At 38.5% G+C, this 27,237-nt stretch overlaps 2 protein-coding genes across 2 annotated transcripts in view; both read right to left on the bottom strand.

The window, feature by feature from the left end:
- RUFY2 (RUN and FYVE domain containing 2) overlaps nt 1–6,468 on the bottom strand; it is a 41,447-nt gene extending 34,979 nt beyond the window's left edge. Inside the window, exons 1-3 of the mRNA XM_068981940.1 lie at nt 6,363–6,468; nt 4,743–4,916; nt 2,696–2,813 (exon numbers count right to left, since the gene is read on the bottom strand). Of these exons, the coding sequence (XP_068838041.1) occupies nt 2,696–2,813; nt 4,743–4,916; nt 6,363–6,468 (398 nt within the window). The remainder of the gene's footprint in view (nt 1–2,695; nt 2,814–4,742; nt 4,917–6,362) is intronic.
- A 5,064-nt stretch (nt 6,469–11,532) lies between these two features.
- Nucleotides 11,533–27,237, bottom strand: part of DNA2 (DNA replication helicase/nuclease 2) — a 36,784-nt gene continuing 21,079 nt past the window's right edge. Inside the window, exons 9-21 of the mRNA XM_068982734.1 lie at nt 25,837–26,031; nt 24,191–24,421; nt 20,174–20,290; nt 19,977–20,086; nt 19,577–19,686; nt 18,402–18,626; nt 17,039–17,232; nt 16,856–16,945; nt 16,569–16,773; nt 14,900–14,989; nt 14,090–14,272; nt 12,229–12,375; nt 11,533–11,627 (exon numbers count right to left, since the gene is read on the bottom strand). Coding sequence (XP_068838835.1) covers nt 11,559–11,627; nt 12,229–12,375; nt 14,090–14,272; nt 14,900–14,989; nt 16,569–16,773; nt 16,856–16,945; nt 17,039–17,232; nt 18,402–18,626; nt 19,577–19,686; nt 19,977–20,086; nt 20,174–20,290; nt 24,191–24,421; nt 25,837–26,031 — 1,966 coding nt within the window. The 3' untranslated portion in view covers nt 11,533–11,558. The remainder of the gene's footprint in view (nt 11,628–12,228; nt 12,376–14,089; nt 14,273–14,899; nt 14,990–16,568; nt 16,774–16,855; nt 16,946–17,038; nt 17,233–18,401; nt 18,627–19,576; nt 19,687–19,976; nt 20,087–20,173; nt 20,291–24,190; nt 24,422–25,836; nt 26,032–27,237) is intronic.

The following is a 27,237-nucleotide window of genomic DNA, read 5'->3' as shown; positions in this document are numbered from 1 at the left end:
TGGCATAATAACGGACAGAAATGGTACAGACGTACAGAAGCAGAAGATATTAAGAAGAGGCAAGAATACACAGAACTATACGAAAAAGATCTTCACGACCTAGATAATCACTATGGTATGATCAATCACCTAGAACCAGACATCCTGGAATGAGAAGTCAAGTGGGCCTTAGGAAGCATCACTACAAACAAAGCTAGTGGAGGTGATGGAATTCCAGTTGAGCTATTTCAAATCCTGAAAGATGACGCTGTGAAAGTGCTACACTCAATATGCCAGCAAATTTGGAAAACTCAGCAGTGGCCACAGGACTGGAAAAGGTCAGTTTTCATTCCAATCCTAAAGAAAGGCAATGCCAAAGAATGCTCAAACTACTGCACAATTGCACTCATCTCACACGCTAGTAAAGTAATGCTCAAAATTCTGCAAGCCAGGCTTCAGCAATATGTGAATCGTGAACTTCCAGATGTTCAATCTGGATTTAGAAAAGACAGAGGAACCAGAGATCAAATTGCCAACATCCACTGGATCATTGAAAGGGGAAGAGAGTTCCAGAAAAACATCTATTTCTGCTTTATTGACTATGCCAATGCCTTTGACTGTGGATCACATCAAACTGGAAAATTCTTCAAGAGATGGGAATACTAGACCACCTGACTTGCCTCTTGAGAAATCTGTATGCAGGTCAGGAAGCAACAGTTAGAACTGGACATGGAACAACAGACTGGTTCCAAATAGGAAAAGGAGTACGTCAAGGCTGTATACTGTCATCCTGCTTATTTAACTTATATGCAGAGTACATCATGAGAAACGCTGGGCTGGAGGAAGCACAAGCTGGAATCAAGATTGCTGGGAGAAATAACAATAAACTCAGATAGGCAGATCACACCACCCTTATGGCAGAAAGTGAAGAGGAGCTAATGAGCCTCTTGATGAAAGTGAAAGAGGAGAGTGAAAAAGTTGGCTTCAAGCTCAACATTCAGAAAACGAAGATCATGGCATCCAGTCCCATCACTTCCTGGCAAATAGATAGGCAAACAGTGGAAACAGTGGCTGACTTGATTTTTTTGGGTTCCCAAATCACTGCAGATGGTGACTGCAGCCATGAAATTAAGAGAAGCTTGCTCCTTGGAAGAAAAGTTATGACCAACCTAGACAGCCTATTAAAAACTAGAGACATTACTTTGGCAACAAAGGTCTGTCTAGTCAAGGCTATGGTTTTTCCAGTAGTCATGAATGGATGTGAGAGTTGGACTATAAGAAAGCTGAGCGCCGAAGAATTGATGGTTTTGAACTGTGGTGTTGAAGAAGACTCTTGAGAGTCCCTTGGACTGCAAGGAGGTCCAACCAGTCCATCCTAAAGGAATTCAGTCCTGAATATTCATTGGACGGACTGATGCTGAAGCTGAAACTCCAATACTTTGCCCACCTGATGCAAACAACTGACTCATTTGAAAAGACCTGGATGCTAGGAAAGACTGAAGGCAGGAGGAGAAGGGGACGACAGGATGAGATGGTTGGATGGCATCACTGAATCAATGGACATGAGTTTGAGTAAGCTCTGAGAGTTGGTGATGGACAGGGAGGCCTGGTGTGCTGCAGTCCATGGGGTTGCAAAGAGTCAGACACAACTGAGCAACTGATCTGAACTGAAGAGAAAGCAAACTGATAATCTGACAAAAAAGGTAAGCATTTTTTTTTAAAAAGTTATCTCTTTCACAAGAATTAAGATAAATTAAAGGAAGCTCATATATCTTAATCATACCCTGAAGAACATAAGAACCCAGGCTTAACAACAAAAAACCTGCAAAAACTTTTCAACATTCATGAGTTACTAGCTAGAACATTCAGGTTTTAAGACATTTCATATACAATTTCTCCTCAGTATTGGGACCCCCTCAGATACCAAAATCCATGGATACTCAAGTCCCTCTTATAAAATAGCACGTATTTGTGTATTACCTATGCACATTCTCCCATACATTTTAAATCATCTCTAGATTATTTATAATACTTAATACAATGTAAATACTATGTAAAGAATTGCCCGCATGTGACAAATTCAAGTTTTGCTTTTTGGAACTTTCTAGAAAATCTCTTTTTCAAAGAGTTTGGATCCAAAGTTGGTCGAATCCACAGATGCAGAACCTACAGATATTAAGGGCCCACTCTACCTTCATCTGGTCAATCAGGCAGGTGACATTATAGATCCCAATTTTCACAACAAGAGAAGTAATCTGCCCGAGTCTTATGGTATATAAATGGCTTATTGGTGAATTCAAATCTCCTGAGCCTCTGTCCTGGATTTAACCTAAATAGTACTGATGGCCTACTACTGCAAACTAGCTTTAGACTCAGGAAACAGAACTGCATCATTGATACACCCTGTCTTAAAAGAACCTCCCTATTTCCTGCAATGCAATGCGGAATTTAAGTGAGTGGTGCGACACAGGAGTGAATACAGTGATAAGAATATAAAAGAAAGAGCACTTCATTCTTATTGAAGGGGCTAAGAAAAATTTCATAAAGGAAATAACATTTGAACTGATTAATAATAAACAGAATTTTATCAGAGAATGCAAGAAGGCTACATAAGGCAGAGAGAATATAATAAACTAGCGTGCGAGGTACTTCTAAGAAACAGTAAATACAGTAAACAGTCTACAGTTAGGGATGAACAAGTAATAGGATTACTTACTTAAGACCAGGTAAATCCCGGACACTAGCTCCTATTTCCTCTGCTTCTGGGTATAGCTTCTCCACCAGTTCCAAAGGGCCCCAGATAGTTTTGTTATAACTTAGAAATGATTTTCTCACTTTAAAAAGAAAATATAATAAATGCATACAACTTAAACATGCAAAACTGTAGTAACTTCTTGTTAAATATTTAGTTTCAACATTTCTAACATAACATACAATTTTTCAGACAGCCTTTCCTCTCTTGTCACTATCTAGCCCTACTGAACAGGAGCCTGTTTCTCAGGATTCTGATATTTTCCTTATCGGAAATATGCATCTTGGCCATTCTTCCCCATCAGAAATATGCAAGTAGGCAATTAAAGTAAAAAACAACTAGGCTCATTCTTTACCAGTACCAAAATAAGACTGGTGGCCCTAGTCAGTTGATCTTTACCAATTTATTAAATAAACCAAGGACAAATAGTTATTTTAAACACAGAAAAATTGCAACTTTCCTTTTCCTTTTATTTGTTTCTAAGATTTGGGTAATATAAAACCATGAAATCACTATGTTTCTTTCTTAATACTGACCAAATCGCCTGTAAATTCAGCACTCCTATGGTATGCTCCACCCAACAAGATCGGTAATTTTTCTTTGGGGAAGAAAAATCAATCAGCACAAAGTCGCTTTACAATGATTCATAAAAATACACATTTGACTGTTAGAATATGCCTCATGAAATTTTGTGAAGTAAAGGAAAATAAATTCGGAAAAGAGTTGAAAATGTAACTACTTTGGCCATCATTTGACAAATTCGATTTTAGCAAGTTAGAGGAAAATAAAGATCTACATCACTATTTTTTTTTTAACAGAAAGGAAGTTTTTCAAAACACAGATTAAAACTCAAGGCCTAAGATAAGAATGTCGACTTCCTTATGTTTTAAAAGAAGTACTCAGAGATTGGGAATATGAAGAGTTGGCAAAAATGTGGGGAAAGAAACACATTCACTGTTGTTTGATCAGTGAAGTCTTTATCGACATAAGTTGCCTCTATCCTTTGACCCAGAAATTCTACTCCAAGGAGTCCTAACGAAACCATAGCATCTGTACACGTGTACAAATGTATAAATCCAAATATGTCCATACAGCACAATTTTAATAATAAAAAACTGGAAATAACCTAAGCGAACATTAAGAGGACAGTAGTTAAGTAAGTCACGGTATGCATATATAATGAAATATTATACATTATGTATATTATGCATATGCTATGAAATATTATACATATGCTATGAAATATTATTCACTATTATCATCATTTTCAGGGAGTACTCACATTTCTACAATAACCCAATCCAGAGGACAATTTTTCTAGACATGTTTTCCACGCACTAAGGAGGTTTATATTTCAACAATCAAGTATTTTAATGTATTTGTTGAAGAGAGCACAAACTAGTACTAATAGTTCATACCAGCATCATCAAGCTTAAATTTTTCTAAATAACTCTATGCTGCTGCTGCTAAGTCGCTTCAGTCGTGTGTCCAACTCTGTGAGACCCCATAGACGGCAGCCCACCAGGCTCCCCCGTCCCTGGGATTCTCCAGGCAAGAACACTGGAGTGGGTTGCCATTTCCTTCTCTAATGCATGAAAGTGAAAAGTGAAAGTGAAGTCACTCAGTCGTGTCCGACCCTCAGGGACCCCATGGACTGCAGCCTTCCAGGCTCCTCCGTCCATGGGATTTTCCAGGCAAGAGTACTGGAGTGGGGTGCCATTGCCTTCTCTGAAACAACTCTATAGTTGTCCTAAAATGGAAAAAAGGTCAGAGTATGCTGAGAAAAAAATTTAAATCAAATATGCTTTTTACAAAACACTAACTAAGGATTTTCTGAAGACCACCCATGAGGAAACATAAAGCAGTAGGGTATTTTCTCCAAAAACCAATCCACCCAGTATTTTTAAAGTGACAGTAATTATGGCCTCAAAAAAGAAAATTACATTTTTAAGCATGTTTAAGATGGGAGGGGGGCCGCTCCAAAGTTGATTTTTAAAAAATTTTCCAGTACCTTTAAGACCATGTTTCAGACAATGTTCCATAACAACGAAGAACTGCTGCAAGGGGGGATAATCAGAATCCAAAGTGCGGCCAAAGCTTAGAGCAGATTCAATGAGTCCTTTGATACTGAGTTTAGCCATGTTTAACAAGTTTGCTCTCTCTACAGCTGTGGGGTCTTTTGTAGCTGAAAGCACAAGAAAGGAGTCCAACATCACTTGCAAGACCTGATATCAAAAAATATCCAAACCGTTTTCTTCCTCTATAAAACCAACAGTGGTTTGCTTTTCCTTGGTGGATAAGTCTTCCTAACTAACCTACACCCCTAGTTAACTTTCTTTCTATGTCTCTCATGCATACATACCATAGGACAATGCTCACTCCAGTTAAAGTTTATGAATTATTCTCAAAATCCTGCTAACTGGCTATTCTCAGGTATTCATTTTACAATTTTTCTGTGGAGTTTAAGTGTGGAGTAATGTTTAAGGGTCTGGTACAAAGGCGGACAGCAGGAACTGTCAAGGATGAATTCAAAGGCAAAAATATACTCTGAATAAACTGGCCATAAAATAAAAAGTAGTTAAAATTCTAAGATTCCAGTTTCACCCACAACAAACATGACAGGTAAATAATAAAACAGGGGGATACAAGAGAAGCCATTCAACTCTCACTCATTTTAACCCTCTTTTAACCCTCCTTGCTTTTTTCATTGCAATTGTAGTTTTGTATTCCGGGACTCCTTTATTTTCCCAGAGGGTTCAGTTTCATGTGAAAGTTCCCTGACCTTCCACACAGCTGATCCGGTTAAATACCAAGTTAATGGATGCATTTTTTAAAATTAATTTTACTGATATTTTCAATTCACAAAAGATTTTCTTTCGCACAAATTTCATCCTCAGTTTCTTATAAATTCAGATGCTCCCCATACTCTCATTACTGTTGTGCTGGCAGAAATATTTTCAGCAAACACAGATGACAAAATGAAGTGCAAAAAATAAATAAAGCACTTTCGTATACTGTCTCATAGTCTTTTGACAAATTTACTAATCCAAGTAAACCAAGTGTCAGTTTTTCCTTCATTGGATAAAAAGTCCAGGGTTCCTAATAATCTAGTATTCTAGTTCTGACTACAAACAGCTAAGCGTGACGCCTGACACTGAATCCTAAGCAACGTAAAAATGCAGTCACAAATACTATAGCCAAGCTAGCTTTTGGAGAATCTCCACACATCATTTCTTCCAATCTGCATCGTGATATGACTCCTTTTTTTGGGAGACGAAACCAGTCGATATTTCATAGTCTGCAGCAATTCTCATTTTTCTTAACAGTGCCCATCACAATAAGTAATGTATGATGAGACAATCAAGACAAAGGGCGCCTTTGTCACTAAATGCTCGGAGGAAGGTCCTGGTGGGCGCCAGCAGCTCCCTAAGGGCGTTTACACCTGAGCCGCGCCCCGCCCGGGCTCGCGGATGCGTCTGAGCGCGTTGAGGCCCCACACTCGGCCAATGGCAGATTCCAGCATCTTGCCTGGGCCTAGAACCCCTTCCCTGCCTCCCTGCCTCCCTGCCTCCCAGACAGCAAGACTGCCCAAGGGCTCCGGACACCTCCAGCACCCTACCAGAGGGCTCACCCGGGGTCCTGCGCCGCATCGCTGTCCCTCTCCCGCCCTCGGCGTCCGGAACCCAGGCCAAAACATGAGACGCTTCTCTCCGCCACCCCCAAACCTGAAAAGTCATCGCCCGTCCCCGACTGTTCCCCCGACCCTGGAGCGGCACCCCGGCCGGCCCTGTGCGGGCTCCCTGTAAGCCGTCGGACCGCGAAACCTTGGCCATTAGGCCCCCGAACACGGGCGGAGGCGGGAGGGAACGAGGGGCGGCCGCGCGTTGCCATGGCGACCCCGGGCGCCCCTGCGTCCCCGGCTGCCCCCGCCCAGCCCCAAGCCCAGGTTCGGACCCCAGTCTCGACTCGCAGGCCTCGATGCCCACACCGCCTGTCCGCCTCCCCTGGCCGCGGCCTCAGCCCAGCACGGAGGGCCGGGCGTCCGCTCGCGGCCCGCTCCCCTTACCCATGGCGGCGGTGGCGATACAGTCTCGGGCGAGGACTCCCTGGGCCCCGCCAGCAGCTCCCTTCAGGCGCGCGGCGGCCGCCACGGCGTCTGCAACCAGGCCCGCTGAGGCCCACAGCGCTCCCGGCGGCGGGAGGACGCCCGGGCGGTTCTGCGGCGCCCGCGTCGGGCGGGGGACTCTAGAGCCTGCAGCCGGCCTCGGAGAAATCCGCCCTCGCTGAGCCTCTCCGCGTCCAGCCGGACCGGAAGAAGGAGCGTGAGGGAGACCTCGGGTTGTGAAGCCAGAAGGCGGACTCTGATCTCTAATTTGTGGGCTTCGCCGGAGCACTAGGGTTCCATTTCCAAGGGGAGGAGAGCAAACCACGTGCAAAGGTTTTCATCTGCAAGGTCCAGCTGGGTTTAATCTAACACACCTGACCGCGCCCCTGCTTCAGTAATTCGTAGGGGACCAAAAGAATTTAGAAAGTCTGAATCAACACTAGGTAGAAATCTACTAAAACTATTTAGCCCAAATTTTAACCAGTAAGTCCACTGGTTTATAAAAAGCAAGGAGGAACAGTCTCAATAATCAAAGGTGCAGAGATAAAACCTGCGTTTTCTCATTTCAGAGAGGAAAAATCCCTCAAGGACAGATGACACTAGGTTTTAAGTGTTATCAATTTGCGGAAAGTAAGCTGTTACCTAGTTAGATCAGTAATTGTTAAGATGGTGGCCGAGTTAGAAATAGACTGGTGTTTTGTGGAAATGGAGAAGTTTATCTCATCACATTGGCCAGCGTATGCTTCTTGACTTCTTTCGGTGTTTAATTTTGTGAAACAATCCTACATAGATAAAAATGTATAAAGCATACATATACGTTTAAAGAATCATAAACAGATGGATAAAGAGCACCAGATCAAGCAAGCATAGGAGTCATCTTGTGGGTAGGGGGAAGCCTTTAGCCACAATGTCCCTAGAAGTAAATGTGATGCTGAATTCTGAGTCGTTTCCCTGCTTCTCTGCATGTTTCTACCATGTAAGTATGTGCCCCTAATCAACGTAGTTTATTTTTCCTGTCTACAGACTTTTCACAAGTGGAATAACATTACGAACATTACTTGTTTCTGGTATTCAACGTCATCTATGCCCATGAGGAGTTTCCAGGTTGGGGTGTTTCCAGTTTGTACATACATCCTGGCTCCTACATGCGGGAGTCTCTTGGCCATGTAAAAATAGATTTACTGAAAATCAAGTATGCCTTTCTTTAAATTTACCAGCTCATGCCAAAGTGTTTTCAAAACTTCTCATTATTTACACTGCTATCAGCAATGTTGTTTTTCTATTGCTGTGTCCATTGTAATGCCTAGAATTATGAGGATTTCTTCACTTTTTTGGCCAGTCTTGTGGGTAGATTGCATGGCAGATTTTTTATTTATCTCATTACTGATGACGTTGAGAACTCTACCTACATTTACTATTTGGAATTTCACTTTTACAAAGAAATGGTGCCTGTTTTACTAGTGACTTACCTTTTTATTGACTTGCGCAAGTTACTTAATGTTCTGCGTACTAATCTGATGTCAGTTGTGTGTTGCCAATATCTTTGGGCTAATTTTCTCTCCTTATGACAACCTTTGACTAAATATAAATTCTTAATTTTCCTGTAGTGAATTTATAGTTTATGCCTTAGTATCTTAAGGAGCCCTCCTTATTCCAAAGTTATGAAGATTTTTTTCTTTACAGAATTACAAGAACTTCCCTGGTGGCCCAGCAACTAAGACTCCAAGCTCCCAAATGCAGAAGGTCTGGGTTCAATCCCTGGTCAGGGAACTAGATCCCGTATGCCACAACTAAAGATCCCAAGGTGCTGCCACTAAGACCCTGTGCAACCAAATAAATATTTTTGAAAAGAATTATAGTTTTGCCTTTCATATTTAGGCCTGTTATTGCACCCAGAATTTTAGTGATTGAAGATAATGTTAAGTTTCATTTCTTTGGCTGTCGGTTCCTAGGCCAAAGCCTCATTTGATTTTCAAAACCACCCTATGAGAAAGGAATTACTTACTTGTTTTACAGATAAAACTAACCTCAGAAAGATTAAATAACTTGCCCAAAGTCACAGTACTATTGACACAACCAGAAGCTGAACTAATACAAAAGTAGCCTCTATTTTTATTATCTCAAAATACATCTGTGGATTTTTTTTTTTTTAACTTTTTGGCCATATCCCGAGGGATGTGGGATCTTACTGCCCCAACCAGGGATTTAACCCTCATGCCCTGCACTGGAAGTATAGAGTCTTAACCGCTGGACAAAAGAAGTCCCTGTGGTTTTTACAGTGTTTCAAGGAGTCTAAAACTCAAAAGTCTAACCGATTCCATTATCTTGCTGTTAAACACTGAAATGACTGAATTGTTCATTTTTCTCCTCTCCAAACGATGAGTACAAAAGGAAGGATTTGTATTCTAAGTGCATTTAGAAAAGCAAGTAAAATTAAGATTATGTATTTATTTTATAAAACCATGAGAACAAAGGAAAAGTTTTATTTCCTAGATTGCTCCCCCCCCAGTGTAACAAGTAGTAAACAAATCTTGTTCAGTAATAGACTCACTTTATTTAAAGCTAAGAAATATTTCTTCAAGGGAGATGTTAAGCTCCAAAATACACATTTGCCAGATATTCTAGTCACCTTGTATTGAACAGAATTTGGAATTAGGGTGTATGTTTAAACCTTATTACACTGAAAAATTTTTAAAAATTTTAAACTAGAATATTAGTCTGTTCTGAGTATACAGATTTGGTAAACAGCCACAAAGGTGATGGTTGAAGCCAATGGCTGTCCAAGGAGGGAGAACAGGACCAGACCAAACACAGAGCTCTGGGAAAGACCAGTCTTTAGAAAGTGAGAGATGAGGAAGAAAAGAACCAGAGGAGGCAGCAAGAGAACGCAGGAGACAGGAACTCTGAGCTGATTCAGGAATGGGGACGCTGGAATGGCTACCCTTTCCTCACAACCTGGTTTTCCACCATAAGGAAGACCCTGTCTAGGCTAATGGTGCTCTTGATCTGGACCTGCACAAAGTGAGTGTCCAATAACATTGGTGACTGGTAGCCATTGCCACCTTAATCCTTGGCATGGATGTCATAAACTGCATTATTAACAATTTGAGGGCCCAGTTGGGGTTTAACTTCCAGCTCACTCAATGCCTCTAACTCACAGCATCTTATGTATAAAAGATGAGTCCTACTTCTTTGAAATAAGTGTCTAGAATCTTGTAATCAATACAGATTCCCAAATGACCAAGAAACATGGAACTCCTCCCTAGGTTCTTCTTCCATTGGGCTTTGCTGTGCAGGCCATACAAATCTGTAAAGCAACCATTAGTGAAGCCAAAGAATTTTCTTATTCCAGGAACTGAAATTATCTTCAGATTCCTTCCCGTTATATAAACTAATGATAACCAACCAATATTTAAGCCTTATCTCTGCAACTTCCTTGTTTTTCCTGTCGAATCCATAGTCTCTCAATAATCAGCTCCATCCTATGCATGTCAGCACTCCTTGGTTTCAGCTTTAGAACACTGTCAATATTTCACTTCTCAATACTGGAAAAAATGGTGGACAACCCTGAACTTTATTATTATTTAGTATTAATCATCAACACAGTGAGACCTTAGAGTAAAAAAAAAATTTATTTAATAAAAACATCAAGTTATAATTTTTTTAAAAAACATGTGTGGTAGAGGCAACAGTTTTTAATGTACTTTTCATTAAAAAAAAAAAAAAACTTTAAGAGAAATGAGAGATCCTCCCCCAAAGTTGGATACACTAACGTTAAAATTGGTCACCATATAAATAACCAAGCACCTTGAGATAATTCTGTTTTATAAAACATATTCATACAAAAAAGGAAAATTGAGTAATGCCCCAAAACAAAGGGGTATATGAACATGAATAGGTGAAAATAGGGATACACCTTTTTTATTTGTCATCAATTCAGCAAAATTTTTTCCCAAAAGAATAATAAGAATTATTTTCTTTAATATCAAAATCTACTCTAAAACACTAAAAACTGAAAATAAAAAGTGGGAGAGGAAGGGGAACTAACTAGGAGAGTAAGGGAAATTAATTAGAAATAATAAATTTATAAGTAATAATTTAAAACACTAAGTATAAAGTTTTTTAAAACATCTCTGATACCAGAAAGCAAAAGTCAGGAAAAAAACAGCAAAATGGCCTTTGGATCAGGGACCTCAAAATACAGAAGAGAATCATACTTTTCATTATCACAAGATTGTGCTTAAATGAAAAAAACAAATCCATTTTCTTACCTAGTCTTTCAAATAAACAAAACAAGATAAAAATCTACAAGATCAAATTAATTTTGAAAATTTAAACTTAAAAGTTTAAACCTCAGATTGAAAAGTTAAGCCATCTTTAAAAGCTGGTAGAAGTGTATCAAACTCTACGTCTTACAGAGACACATTTATAATACCTATAAATTTAGACTTTTTAGTTTTGGGTACACCTGTACTGAAAAAATAAATGCTATGTTAAATGTTGTATGGTTATGTTTAACAAGGTTATACAAAAATAAATAAATAAAACCAAAAACTGGAACTCTGAATGAGTATATATATTTACATCATTTCTTACCCATGGGATAAAAGCTATCATCACAGTGTAACCAGTCACTGATTTTATAGCATATCCAAATGATAAATAATAGGCAATAGTTAGAGGAGATCATCATGGTATGAAAAAAGCAAGGAAAACAGTGCTTTATTTTCTTTGAAAATCACTCAATAGATGACAAAGGCTTTCATGTTCTCCTGATGGAAGATCAATGATATAAAATAAATTAAGGAAGATATATTTAATACAATATGGAACTACATTAAAACATGTGACATTATTGTTTAACATTCTGTAATCTTAACAAGGCTACTAGAAAGCTTGTATTTTTGTGACATTCTATGCAAAATAATGTACTTAAGCAATATGATTTACCTTAGTGTGAGACCTTCATATAATTTTTTAAAGAGATGATCTATTTTTTAAAGTTATCTACGACATGACAAGAAATAATCTCCATTTTTAAACATAATACTTTGTCCTAGATGTATATATTTTTAAGGTTATCGAGGTGAGAGGAACCTGACGGGATACCAGTTTTCCTAGATGTGTTCTAGGAAACATGCACTCTGTTTCTGGGGCGAGAAATCAAGTCCCTTTGTTTCCCCTTTCTCATTTCACAAACTATTCTTCTCCATCACCTTAATTATATCACGTTTTACTTAAAACTAGTTCCTGTGAATTCTCTCTCCTTTGTAGAATCAGGTCTTTTGAAATACGCCATGGGAAACACAAGACAGAGTTTTAATTGGTACAAACACATAAAGCACTCACATAGCACAATCAAATGTGACCGTATACAGAACAAAAAGGATATCAATTTTTCTGAGTTTAGATGATTAAGTAGTTTCCCCAAGGGAGGATAGCGGCTTAGTGAGGGCACGCATCCCAGGAGAATCAGCTTATGTTTGGCTCTGGTTATAGCAACATTAAGACGTCGCCAATCTTTCAACAGTTCACCAAGCTGAAAGAAAGATAATTTTCATTCTTTGAGTTTTCTTATTTGAGGTTTTTCTGAAAAAGAACAGTTTTTATTGAGCCGTCTTCCTACTTTCAAAAACATTCCAAAAAAGATTCATCAACACATTCAAAGTGCAGACAGTTGCAAAAAAAAACTTGCCCATGATGCCAACCTCAAGTATTTTATTGTGGGTGTGATATCCATGGGGCTTCCCTAGTGGCTCAATGGTAAAGAATCTGCCTGCCAGTGCAAGAGATATGGGTTTGATCCCTAGGTTAGGAAGATCCCCTGGAGAAGGAAATGGCAACCCACTCCGGTATTCCTGCCTGGGAAATCCCATGGTCAGAAGAGCCTGGTGGGCTATAGTCCAGAGGATCCAAAAAGAGTTAGACATGACTTAGCGACTAAACAACAACAACGATATCTTTGCCATAATTTTAAATGATTAAATATGTGTAATGAAAATATGTTTTAAAACTTTAAACATTAAAAAATAAATTTTAGGGACTTCCTTGGCAATCCAGTGGTTAAGACTCTGCACTTCCAATGCAGGGGGTGCAGGTTCAATCCCTGGTCAGGGGACTAAGATCCCACATGCCCTACAGTGCAGCAAAAAAATAAAAACAAGTAAAATTTTCAAACATTAAATACATATCATTAAGAACTGAAGTTGTCTCCACTTAGTATAGTATTGTTTTTAAATGTAATAAAAACTCATAGAAGACTCAAAGGAGTGGTTAAATATACCATGTTCCATATATACAGTGGAAAACTTTGCACCTTTAAGACAAGAATGAAATCTCTTTCTGTGTAATGACATGTAAAGATCTCCAAGCTATATTATTAAGTGGAAAAGGCAAAGTCCAGAATAGTGTATATATTACCTTTTGTGCACAAAGAAGGGAAACATACTGATTCATGTGCTTACATATGCTTAAAGAAATTCTAGCAGGTTAGCAAAAACAAACAATCCAAAAAACCAAACATGTGAGGATAAGAACTGAGTAGAAGAGTAACAGGGAAGAAGGGAGACTTCTTACTCTGTGTATTTTAAAAACTATATGCAGGTATCACATAGTCAAGAAAAATAAGTCAAGGAGAGATAAAAACGCAAAAAAAAGCCAGCCTGGAATTATCTACAAATTTGAAAGTAAGCTAGGAAAAGTTTATATGTTTAAAATGCTCCAAACATAATAGCCAAAAGGTTGGAAGCAACCCAAATGTCCACTAATGGATGAACTGATAAACAAAATGTGGTATATACAGGCAATGGAATAATAATCAGCCTTTAAAAGAAAATTCTGTTACATGCTACAATATGGATGAACCTTGAGACATTATGACAAGTGAAATAAGCCACTTACAAAAGGACAAATACTGTATGATTCCACTTATGTGGAAAATTCATGAATTCATAAAGTTCTGTCAAATTCACAGAGACAGAAAGTGGTTGGCAGGAAATGAAGAGAGAGGGAATAAAGGAGTGGTTATTCCTGGGTATAGAATTTGTTTTACAAAATGAAAAAGTTCTGGAGATTAGCTGCACACACTGTGAATATACTTCATACCTGTGAATTGTACACTTAAAGACAGTTATGATGGCAAATTTTAAGCTATGTGGTTTTCTAACATAATTTTAAAGAAGAGAGGTAAATAATGTCCCAAACAAATAGAAAATAAAAATCAGAAAGCAAAGCAGAAAATACAATTAACTCACAGTTCCATCTTCATTGCTTCTAACAAAAGATACTACAATGATACTTTTGTCTCTTCCTTGGTACCTGTCAACTGTATTAACTTCAACCATCCCAACAGAAGAATGTGCCAATAAGTCATTGATGACCTTTAACTGCTGCCTGTATGGTGCAATGATACCAATATCAGAGGGTTTACAACCAGCCTGTTTTAAACAGAAAAGAACACAATTTAAAATGAAAAAAATCCTGACTTTTGTTATTTAAGCTTTACTAAATTTATTAAATAAAATGTTTATATAATGTGACAACTGATGTTTATAATACATGTTCCTATGTATAACACAAGTTTCTACAAGGAGGAAATAAATTATTGAATTACTCTAAGGCTACATCTACATTTCCTGAGAGGCAATAATTTCCGCAAACACTGCTCCCTGAATTTTTAGAAGTTCGTGGCAATATAATGGTTTGTATGCCACCAGAGCAGTGATGCCATACCAAAACAGTACAAAGAAATAAATTTTACTTTCTGCTCTCCCTTTTCACTGAAGTTTCCAGTCTCCAATCATACTGACTTCTGCACTAAATTGACACAATCAGAATTATCTGATGTTACAGAAAGTTATCCTAAGTGGAAACCCAAAATGCCATTATTGTATTAGATACAGTAATTATTGTCTTAGATAAATGTTGTCAAAATAAAAACATTCAAGCTTCAGTCCTCTTATCTTAACAGAAGTTAATGCTAGATCTAAAGCTCCTTGAGTTCTAACATTCTATTACTCTGCACCTTAATATTAATTTGCCCTCAAAATTCAATTCTAAGTTACCTTAATAAAAACTGAGGTCAGGAAAACAACGAGTTTGGCTTCCATTATATTACTGACACCTCCCTTTTCAACTTGTTCTGGTGCTGGAACCTAAACAGAAAAATATGCATCCTGCTTGTGAAACAATCTCTGAAGTAAAGAGTACTCTAAGTATACAAGTGGCCACAGAGACAGTACTGCCAGATATGGACACAGATGAAAAATATCTTCCTCTTAAAGTTGAATGTAAAAGAATTGACAAAAATGAATGATATTAGTCACTTTTAGAAGGAAACCCATTGTAAACATGCTGCATAAAGTTCATACAAAAATCTCTACGAAAGTCGGCCATACACTGAGCTTCACATACATTACTGTGTTATCCCCCATTTTTATAGGCATCAAAGGCCAGAAGAGATAAGTAACCTGCCCAAGCCTTACAATACACCATGGCACTAAGATTCAACTTAGATCTGGCTCCAATATCTGTGTTCTTTCCATTTTCTTGTTACTTTTTATACAAATAATAGAGCCATAAAGTTCCCCAGGTTCTACCACCCCTAGTAAAAATTTTAAAGGATTATCTTGCTCCTACGTCACCCTACATCACCTTGATTAATTTTAATATAACTCATTTGGAATCCTGAGGCCAAGAGACAGGAAATGTGAGTAGCAGAAATAAAGAATCTGAACAATCACTGGTGAGGTTAATAATTATAACTTCTAACTAACAGATTAGAGTTGTGGTTTATAAAATCAGTCATATCAACTATACCTCAATAAAAAATAAAAAATTTTAATTACATAAAAATATAAAAGCAGTCATTTATGAGATCAGTTTATCTGAATAAATTTTCCAGAGCCTGCCTGTTCCTCAGTGTTGATTCTTCATTCTGAAACATTAGAGCAATGTCCAAGACAATGAAAATTCCAGCATGGTACATGAATGGTAAGGCCCTATTTTTAACAACTGCTGACTTCACCCATCTTAATCTCAAAATAATACTTATATTAAGAATGATATGCATAGATCAAATTGATGACTATATTTTCAGTTGAACTTATGTAAAGATTTCCAAATCAATAATGAGAAGCAGTATAGAAAACAAATTGTAGGAACACAGAGTCAAAACTTTGTTCTTAGTTTCTAGAAATAAGAATCAAGTCATTTAAAGTCCTTGTGCATATTTTTTTGTGATAAATTTGTAAAGAGGTCTTTCGGTGCGTATGTGGGAGCAGGAGACGCATGGGAAACGTCTGTACTTTTAGCTCAGTTTTGCTGTGGGCCTAAAACTGCTCTAGAACATAAAGTCTATTTTTTTAAAAAAGGTCTTGAAAAGAACATCAGTTTATCTTACCTTCTGTCTATTTGTAAACCCAAACTTTTGACAGTATCAATGCCAATTACTTTTCTAGGAAATGTAATTATACACTTGCATTCACTTTCTAGCTTTCCTACTTCAAAACAATTTGACATCTATCAATCATCAGAATAAACCTCCTCCCAAAGATAAGTGTATCTGTAGAAAGAAAAGATTCTTTTGTGTGAAATCACAAGAAGCACACTAGTTTTAACTGATAAGCTGTAATGAAGCAATCGCTTCTGAAACTGAGGAATTTAAAAAATAGGGCAAACGGAGAAGAACAAAGGAAATGTTAGTTTGTGTGTGTGTGTGTGTGTGTGTTTTACCTTGTGTGTATTAAGAAAACAGACAGGATTGTTTGGCTCGAATGCTCCAACCAGCCAAGGATTTTCTGAATAATCAGCATAAAACTCCAGTTCCAGCTTTACATCTTTAAAGTTAGGTAGGTTTATCACTGCGTTGGCCACTTTATCTGATCCACACTCCAGCTTTCCTTCGTATGTCAGTTTATTACTTAAGGACATAATTTTACTAAGGGAATTACAGAAATAATTTTAGTTTGGTGATGAACACAAATATGAAAATCACTCATAGCTGACACTGTTACAAATACCTGTTCATTCTGTATTGCACCGTTAACTGTACAACTGCATTCTTATTCTGCTCCAGCCTCTTGAATAAGCTTTCACTCATGCCAAGAGTTCTGTCAACAAATCAAATTCAGGATTATCAGTCTACTGAAATCATCCTTTAAACAAGTATCTAGTTTAAAATTGAAACCTTAATGTCTGCTTACCTTGCTTCACGGTTTAGCACCAGGGGAGGAAGCTGCTGATGGTCCCCCACCAACACAAATCTCCGTGAAAAAAAAAGTGGCCCTAGGCAAACAGGCTGGCTAATTTGAGAGGCTTCATCCACTATACAAAAATCAAAAGTTTTACGAGAAAATATGGGATGGTTTATTCCCATACATGTTGTTGCAACTATAAGCTAAACACAAAGAAAAAAAATAGATCAGTTCTTTAATATGTCCAAGAAATAAACCTTATTTTTCCCATGTTTGAAATTAAAAGATCAAAAAAGAGCTCTTTGTCCCCCCAAACAGAAATCCCAATGTTTTTTAATTTAGAAACACTTACAACATGCAAACATTTAAAATTTTTTTCTATAAATTTTAAAAAATCAAGTTAATTTTCCAAACACAATAACAATGCTCAAGTTTGGATCTATCGAAATGGAAATCTGAACATTTCAAGAGGCAGTAAGTTAATGAATTTTTTTTTTTAATGTGAACTAGGACTTCACTTCTGGGAAGATGGAGTACTTTTCCTTACCACAAAGTACAACTAAAAACCCTGGACATTATATATAAAACTATAAAGCCTCTGAAAGGTGGAGAAAAGATAAATCAGCTAGAGACCTTGGGACATGAGGAATAGCATAGTAAGTTGTTCCCTGGGTTTTCTTTTTGCCTTACATATCCCAGATTTCAGACATATGGAACATTCTAAGTGAAAAATTCCAATCCCAGAAGATCACATACGATATGTGAAACCAAGCAGGACTTTAGGGGGCCCTCCTGGGCACAAAAGCCTTTCTAGGTCCCTCATTTCTAATTTGTAGGATAAAACCTTCAGCCTCCTAGATCTCCTCAGAGTTCCAAAGAGCAGATTCATAAGCCCCTTTTAACCATGCCTGAGTTCATGCTAGTAAGATGACTTTCTTGCATTCTGTGAATCATTCAAGCAAATTATGGAACCCAAGGAGGAAGACATAGGACTTCCCAAAATGGGCACAGGAGATCTGAACTTGCAATTCAGAACTGAAGTAGGGGACAGTCTTGTGGGTCTGAGCCCTTAACCTGTGGAGCCTGCACTAACTCTACATAGTTAGTGTCAGAAGTGTGAGTAGATAGAAACAGAGTTTTCCTTTACCAGGATATTTTAAACTAGAAGATGGGAGCCCTGAAAAATAGACCAGAAACCTTGTTTCAGTTCAGAAGCAAAGAGCAAACTATAAACTCATAAACTGGTCCTATGGTTTATATAAATGAATCTGCAAATTCAGTCAATGCAATTGAATTTCTCAAAGTGCCATTTCTCTCCTCATTCTGACAGCAAAAATTACTGTCAGTATGATTATACAATAATTGTACTTACTTGACTATTATAGAGTTCTTCTAGAAGAGCTAAAGATTTAATGGACTTTGATCTGCAAATTTCCTCCTCTGTAAATTTTTGGATATCTGGATGTACCTTCTGAATTTGGCCCAAGCGCAAAAATCCAATTTTAAACTTTGCTAACTTCAAAAGAATATTGTCAACAGCAGAGTGTGTATAGCTGGTCAACAAAACACTAAAACCACAGGCATAGAGAATTCTTACCTATTAATAAACAAAAGAATGGAAAAGAGCATTACTTTTAGCTCCTGATAATTAACATTTATATTTTTCAAAAAGAATTAGAAAACTTAACAAGAAGCGTATCTAAGAGCCAACCCAAGTAACTTTTTATTTCCTTTGATTTTCTTTTTTTGACTGCACAGCTTGAGATATCTCAGTTCCCCCATCAGGGATCGAACCTGGGACCTTGGCAGTGAAAGCAGTGAAAGAGTCCTAACCAATGGACTACCAAGGAATTCCCCAAAGTAACTTTTTAAAAAATTATAAAGCCAAAATGTCTTATGAAAGTTAACATGGCATTATTATCATGCTATCAATGATATGTTACCAATATATTAATTATATCACGATAAAATTAAGTACATATAAACTTTGACTAGTGCCTGGCACAAAGTATCAATCAGTAAATATGTGGTGCCATCATCATCATTATTCTAAGACTGCTCAGAAATTTATTGACATGAAAAAAAAAATTCAATAAGAATCTGTATCAGGGACTTCCCTAGCGGTCCAGTGGCTAAGATTCTGTGCTCCCAATGCAGGGGGCCCGAGTTCGGTCCCTAGTCAGAGAACTAGGTACCACATGCCACAGCTAACGATCCCAAAGGCTGCAACTAACTTCTGGTGCAGCCAAATATATAAATAATTTTTTTTTTTTAAAGAATCTATTTAAACCTCCTTGTATAACTTGTCATTTTTTAAAGCGAAGAAAAACACAGAGATTTTAGACAATCTTAAATGCAAGGTATATACAAGATGATTACAACTATCGGTAATTTAGTTTTTCTATTTCTCATGTCATTCTTAGTTTGAAAACAAAGACATTTTAATTTGAAATTCAGCCCGTTTGATAACCAGTATCATGTTCTCTGAACTGAAGAGAAAATGGATTTAAATACCCAGTTTCTAAGCAAAAGAGTAGTAATTCTTACAAGAGTACATATTGTAGTTGTTTTTCCTGTTCCCGGCATACCCACGATGAGGGTGTAGTCTTTTGAAAGAAGTACCTTTTTCATGGCTTGCCTCTGAGGCTTATTCAAACCTACATTTAAATTTAAAAATAATAGGGATAAGAGTGTTGAATTTTCAGTGAGCAACTTAACTATAAGAAAAGCAGTCTGTGTTCTAGCCTGTTCTTCAATAGTCTTCTCAAAGTAAGCAAATATCAAGGTGACATTAAAAATCACATGTAAACTACTTCCAGAGAGAGGCTGTCTAAAAACCGTAATTAGAAGTTTAATGAATCATTAAGACACTAGACTATAATATAGATTAAATTAAAAATAGAACCAAGAAAAATTAATGGACACAGGCATGCTGATTATAACATACCTTTCAGAATGCAGGCAACTGTGTCCTTTGCATCATGTGGAAGAACAGAACTGAGGTAGGATATAAACTGTGGTTCACGAAAGTCAATGATTAAATCTCGAAGTTTTTGGCTGAAAAGCAAAAAAAAAAAAAAAAAGCTTTTTATAATATTCCTCAGGAAACTGGAGTAATATTCAGATTCATTTATCGTTACAAACCTGGCACGAGTATTTTCCATCAGTTTAGAAAGATTTCCTAATGGGGTATCTATATCACAATTTTTTTCTTCCTGGTCCAATCTGAACAAAGTTGATTCTGGGAGTCCTGACAAGTTCCTGAAACAGCAAAACACATGTATGTGAATATTTTTCATTTAACATAGTCAGTGGGTCGGTATAAGAAATGTGTTACTGTCTTTCGATACAGCAGATAAGAATCTTCCTGCCAGTGCGAGGGACATGGGTTTGATCCCTGGTCTGGGAAGATTCCACGTGCTGCAGAACAAATAAGCCCATGCACCACAACTACTGTGCTCTAGGGTTCACTTGTAGAGCCTGGGAGCTGCAACTCCTGAGCCCGAATGCTGCAACTCCTGAAGCCTTTGCACCTAGCACCTGTGACCCAAAACAAAAGCCACCACGATGAGAAGCACACACAGTCCAGCTAGGGAGTAGCCCCCACTCTCTGCAACCAGAGAAAGTCCATGCACAGCAATGAAGACCCCAGTGCAACCAAAAATAAAAGAAGTAAAAAGTAAATGGGCCAGAATAACTATGAAAATGGCTACCAGCCCCTAATACATACTTGCCAACCAAAGGCAGGATAAGGCCCTGGATTGGTGAGCAAACAGAATAGGGGAAGGCAAAAGGCGGTGGCTGGGACTCTGAGCTCCCACTGTAGGGGGCTCAGGTTCACTCCCTGGTCGGAGAACTAGATCCTACATGCCACAACTAAGACTTCATATGCCACAACGAAAACTCTCGCATGCTGCATCTAAGACCTGGAGCAGCCAAATAAATTTTTAAAAAAAAGAAAAAAAAAGGCAGTTAATAATCCGAAACCTACAACATCTGCTGACAACTCACTTGGCCTTCCTTGAACTCCAACCTGGGCTCACCACCCCCAGCAGGATCCTGAGCACATGGCCCCTGCCTCCTCAGGCCTGCAATACGTGTCTTTCCCAAAGGCTTCGCCCGCTCCGCTATCAGGCTGACCTGCGATGTTCCCGAGGTCCCTTCCATGCTCCTCTGCACTGTTCTTTCTTGTCATTTCCCTACTGGTCCCATGGCTCCACCTGAGTCTGAATCCCAAATCTACATCACCAGGCCTGACCTAACATTCCTCTCCTACCCCATTTCTCACCCAAGCTTCAGCTTTGAATGTCCAGCAAGCAGCAAGATCTTTCCACTGAGTTAAAACTCAGGCAGTGAAAGTTTGCAAAACGGGACAGCTTTTTAATCCCTGCTGAAGCCTTCTCCTCCTGTGGACCTGACCTCAGGTAATGGCTCTTGCATCTACATGACTGTCTTTTTTTTTTTAACATGACTGTCTTGATCCTTCCCTCTCCCGCCCTGTAGATCCAATCAGGATCTCAGTGTCAGACAATTTTACTTCCCAAATACTTCTCAAAGGCATTCCACCTTCTCCGTCAAAACTACCTTGCTCCCAATCACCTCAAGCCTGGGCCACTATGACAGGCGCCTGGTTCCTCTGCTTTCAGTTTTGCCTCCACTGATTAACTCTATTCTCCACAGTGCATTCACAGAAAAACTGCAAATCTGATTATCATTCTTTTGTTCACTTAACATGGTACATAAACCCTTCTATGACCTGACCTCTCCAATAACTCCTTTATCTTTTACATTCCAGAAAGCAGTTACTACCTACACTTTCCAGAACACCCCACCTCACACCATCAGGCCTTTCCACACCCCGTCCCCTCTGTCTGGTATACGCCTCCCACACTGCTTCACAGAGCTAACATTCCCCCACAGGATGAAGATCTAGAACAACCCTTTTCACTTGCCTTCCCCGAGCCTCCTAAAACTGGGTTAAATGCCTCTCCTCTGTTTCCCATTAATTCAAACACTTGTCATATTAGACTGAAATATATATTTATTTGTTACCCACCAGACTACAAATTCTTCAAGAACTTGCAAAATATCTAACACATGTTAGGTACTAAATAAATACTTCACAGGACTGACTGAAGGGACTCCTAAGAAATAGCAGAAATATCACAGCTTATACACCAATATCATGAAACCTGGATTAGGGCTAGTTACTGCTTAACCAGGATTACTACTGGAGAGCAAGCCTGGAAATTTCCACTGCAGTTACCCTCTGGATCCCAATTACTGATCTCCACCCACTGAGAAATGTGACTCCTGCCTGCACTTAAATGCAAGGAAGGCTGGGGGTCCAGGAAGAGGGGAATATGGATATTAACGAACATGGATATTAGCTTCTACCACAAATTTTCATACCAACTATTCTACTATTTACTTAATATTTTTCTTCAAATTATTTACTTTGTTTTAATTTACACTTTATATCACAACTATAAATGGAAAATGGTGATTGCAGCCATGAAATTAAAGATGCTTACTCCTTGGAAGGAAAGTTATGACCAACCGAGATAGCATATTAAAAAGCAGAGACATTACTTTGCCAACAAAGGTCCATCTAGTCAAGGCTATGGTTTTTCCAGTGGTCGTGTATGGATGTGAGAGTTGGACTGTGAAGAAAGTTGAGCGCTGAAGAATTGATGCTTTTGAACTGCGGTGTTGGAGAAGACTCTTGAGAGTCCCTTGGACTACAAGAAAATCCAACCAGTCCATTCTAAAGGAGATCAGTCCTGGGTGTTCTTTGGAAGGAATGATGCTAAAGCTGAAACTCCAGTACTTTGGCCACCTCATGCAAAGAGTTGACTCATTGGAAAAGACTCTGATGCAGGGAGGGATTAGGGGCAGGAGAAGAAGGGGATGACAGAGGATGAGATGGCTGGATGGCATCACCGACTCAATGGACATGAGTTTGAGTGAACTCCGGGAGTTGGTGATGGACAGGGAGGCCTGGCGTGCTGCAATTCATGGGGTTGCAGAGTCAGACACGACTGAGTGACTGAACTGATAAACTGATAAATGGAAAAAAGCAATTTGAACAAAATGGTGAGCGCCCAGAGGGCTAAGGAGGAGAAATAAGCGTTACAGCCAACACAGGACATCTGTCCTGCCTGCTGCACATGTGGTTGTGAGAATTATTTAGGTAAGATTCCATCCATATTGTGTTTCCCAGGTGGCTCAGTGGTAAAGAATCCACCTGCCAATGTAGGAGATGTGAGTTCAGTCCCTGGGCTGAGAAGCTACCCTGGAGAAGGAAATGGCAACCTCCTTCAGAATTCTTACATGGAAAATCCCATGGACAGGAGCCTAGTGGGCTACAGTCCCTGGGGTCACAAAGAGTCGGACACAACTTAGCAACTGAGCACACACCCACACACACATGTCCACATTACTACTATGGAACATAATGTACTAAACAAAACTTTAGCAGTTGGATAACTGCTAAATGCCAATTAACATATAGGCTCCCTAGGTGGCACTAGTGGTAAAGAACCTGCCTGCCAATGTAGGAGACATTAAGAGACTCAGGTTCAATCCCTGGGTTAGGAAGATCCCCTGGAGGAGGGCATGGCAACTCACTCCAGTATTCTTGCTTGGAGAATCATCATGGTTAGAGGGGCCTGGCATGCTACATCCATAGGGCTGGAGAGTTGGACACGACTGAAGTGACTTAACACACACACAATGAACTGTATGTTTAAAATGGTTAATGGTTAATTTTATGATATGTGAATTTTATCTAAAATTTTTTTTAAAGGCATGAAGCACTGGTACAATCTACTACATGAAGATGAACCTCAGAAACAGTATGTTAAGTAAAAAAAGCCAGTCACAAAAGACCACACAAGTGTATGAATCAGAAAAAGCAAATCTATAAATATAGAAAGGGAACTGGTGGTTGCCTAGGGCTGGGGGAGTGACTACAGGGTACAGGGAGTCTTCCAGGGGCAATGAAAATGCTCTAAAATGGATTTTGGTGCTGACTGCATAGCTTGGTGAATATACTAACCACCACTGAATTGTATACTTTAAATGTATGAACTGTATGGTATATGTTTACTTATCGATAAAGCTTTACCCTCCCCACCCAAAAAGGGAATATTTCATCACCTGTCTAATGAACAGGTTACTGTTGTTGAGTTAATCTCCTTCACGTATCCCCTAGACAAGGCAAACAATGTTCTCTCTTCTCCACTTAAAATAATTCTGTCACCTGCCATTAGATTTGTGATAGGTATGGCTCCACTTTTACGCTGGAAATTATGTAAATACTGTCCATCACAAACTGTCTTTACATGTTCTGTTCTAATCAGGCTCCCAATGCAGCTGCCACTCTCCTCCCTATGAAAGAGAAAGAGAAAGAAAAAGAGAAATTAATTTTAAAATACTCTCTTGGGGGACCTCCCTGGTGGTGCAATGGCAAAGACTTCAAGCTCCCAAGGCAGGGGACCTGGGTTCAATCCCTGGTCAGGGCACTAGATCCTACATGCCGCAATGAAAGATTCCTCATGCCACAATGAAGACAGAAGGTCTCATGTGCTGCCAAATAAATAAATAAAAATTTATTTAAAAAATAATAACCTCTCGGGACTGCCCTGGTGGTCCAGTGGTTAATGCTCACACTCCCGCTGCCGTGAGTATGCGTTTGATCCTTGGTTAGGGAACTAAGACCTTATAAGCCACGTGGCGAGGCAAAAAAAACCAAAAACCTCTCATCACCAGATCTCTAAGCAGGTGCTAGAGAGCTCCCCTTTTTTTGAGGGGGGAAGAATCCCCCTCACTGTACCCCCAGGTGGGATTTCTGAACAACATGCTTATCAGCACTTTGATTCTTGACTGACACCCCCACCTCCTGTTCTGATACACGTTAACGCTACAGAAGACAAATCATAATAATCTAACTCTGAACCTGAAGTGAAGGAAGCAGTAAAATATTTCTTTAGTATTTACAAGAGAATTTATAATTATTGTTATTAAAACAAAGGCAAGCACATTAACAATTTCAGTGTGTCTCAGAAGAGACATTTACAGTCTCTTGGGCACTACTATTATACTACATTTCAGAAGCCTGCTGGCGCACACACTTGGCATGTTTACTATACTTATGTATTATGTAGTCTATAGAAAATGACTTAAACTTTCTTCATTCTGATGGCACCTTGTATTAAAGTCTAGTATTAAAGAAATAACATTCTTAGGTCTCAAGTCACATTATCAAGATTCACTCTGGAAAGAAAAGAATGGGTCAAAAACAACTAAATATTACTAAAGAAAAATACTATGCAAAATGCACAAAATTATAAGTTTATAAGTAACTTATAAAAAAAAAGACCTCACAAAATACAATATTGACATACTTTAGAGAATTTGAATCTCTATGAAAACTTACTAAAAAACTTTTAAAATACTCTAGTGTTTAAAATATTCAGTAAAACTTCATTAATTTCTACTGTGCCATATGCTAAAATTCACCTTGATATATTCAAGTATTTTACTCTTTTCATTGATGAAAAAGGATGTAACTTTACTAATAATTTTTAAAATAAGATTTCTTGAGGTATATTTAATCTACTAAAAATAACAATGGTTCTCTCCTTAGAAAAAAATTCATTGACAGCCATCTGGAGTTGGCAGGAATATATGAAACTTCATGCCTTTAACATGGTCTGTAACCTGTGTTTGTCATGAATTACAAATCTCATCCCACTGGCTAATCCAAATTACTAAAGTTTTACTGTATTAAATGGACCACTTACATTTCTGAAGCAGGCATTAACCATACATGTTGGTAGTTTCTTTTATTATCCTTTGATTGAGACTCCAGGGTTAACATTAGACACCAAAGGCTAAAATACTCTAAGTGTGTAAGCTTGAGATGCTGGGTTTCTTCTTTTATTTTGGGCCACATGCTGGTGGGGACTGAACTGTCTTCCATCTGTTGTTCAACTGCCCTAAAGATAAAGCTCCAAGTCAGAGATGCATATAAAACATTTCACTGGCTATGAAATGAGGTATTTCTAAAATAAGTACACATATGTGACAATCATCATACTTTACAACCACAGCACCTACTTTTTTAAAAAAGTCATTTCAGGGGCAAATATGCTGTAGGATAGCATAGAAAACATGGAGAGTAAAACAAGGTTTCAAAAAACTGTGCCTGTATTATAGTCTCAAATTTCCCAAGTTCATGGTTTTTGCCATTAAGAGATCTTTTGATACAATACAGTTGGCTCTTGAACAACATGAATTGAACTCTATGGGTCCACTTACACATGGATTTTTTTCCAATAGTAAATAGCACCACACGATCCAAGATTGGCTAAATATAAGAATGTGGACAAACCTTGTATTCAACCCGAGCTTACCATGCAGTTGTATGTGGAGGGCCAACTATGAGACATACTCAGATTTTTGACTGCAGAGAGGATTGGCGCCCCCAACTCCAGCATTGTTTAAGGGGCAACTGTACTTTTAGAAGTCCTTTATATGAATTTTCAGGCTGAATTAGAAGTTTGGTCCTGATTTGATCTTGTTTCCTAGTCTGAATTTGCATCTAACCACTTTCTTGCGTCCTCCAGGACTCTCACTGGCCTATGATAGTAGGTATATGTGTTAATCACTTAGTTGTGTCCAACTGGTTGTGACCCCATGGACTTGCAGCCCTCCAGGTTCCTCTGTCCCTGGGATTCTCCAGGTAAGAACACTGGAGTGGGTAGGCATTCCCTTCTCCAGGGGATCTTCCTGACTCAAGGTTCAAACCTGGGTCTCCTGCACTGCAGATAGATTCTTTACCGTCTGAGCCACCATGGAAGCTCAATGAAGGTATAAATACAGATAACTGCTAATAAGACAGCTAATAAACTTGCCATATGTAGAAAAATAGACAAGTATAAACAAGACCGATCTACTGGATTATATCAAGTCAGAGCTACTGGATTATATTGTCTAGAAAAACCAATTTCCCAGTTTTGAACTACAAAAGGTTTGAAATTAAAACATCAACTAAAAAATGGAAGATTTCTTGAAATAGCATTTAAGGAAAGTTACATTCACAATGCCTATCTACATCTTTAACTATATTCTATAAGTTCTACAATTATTTCATTTCCCCAGAAACTGTATGCAGCAAGATTAAAATATCCACTTTTGGAAAA

This window comes from Capricornis sumatraensis, chromosome 10 (assembly GCF_032405125.1).
Source record: "Capricornis sumatraensis isolate serow.1 chromosome 10, serow.2, whole genome shotgun sequence".
Lineage (NCBI taxonomy): Eukaryota > Metazoa > Chordata > Mammalia > Artiodactyla > Bovidae > Capricornis > Capricornis sumatraensis.
Note: the sequence above shows the minus strand (reverse complement) of the source record. Positions and strands in the feature narration are given on the sequence as shown.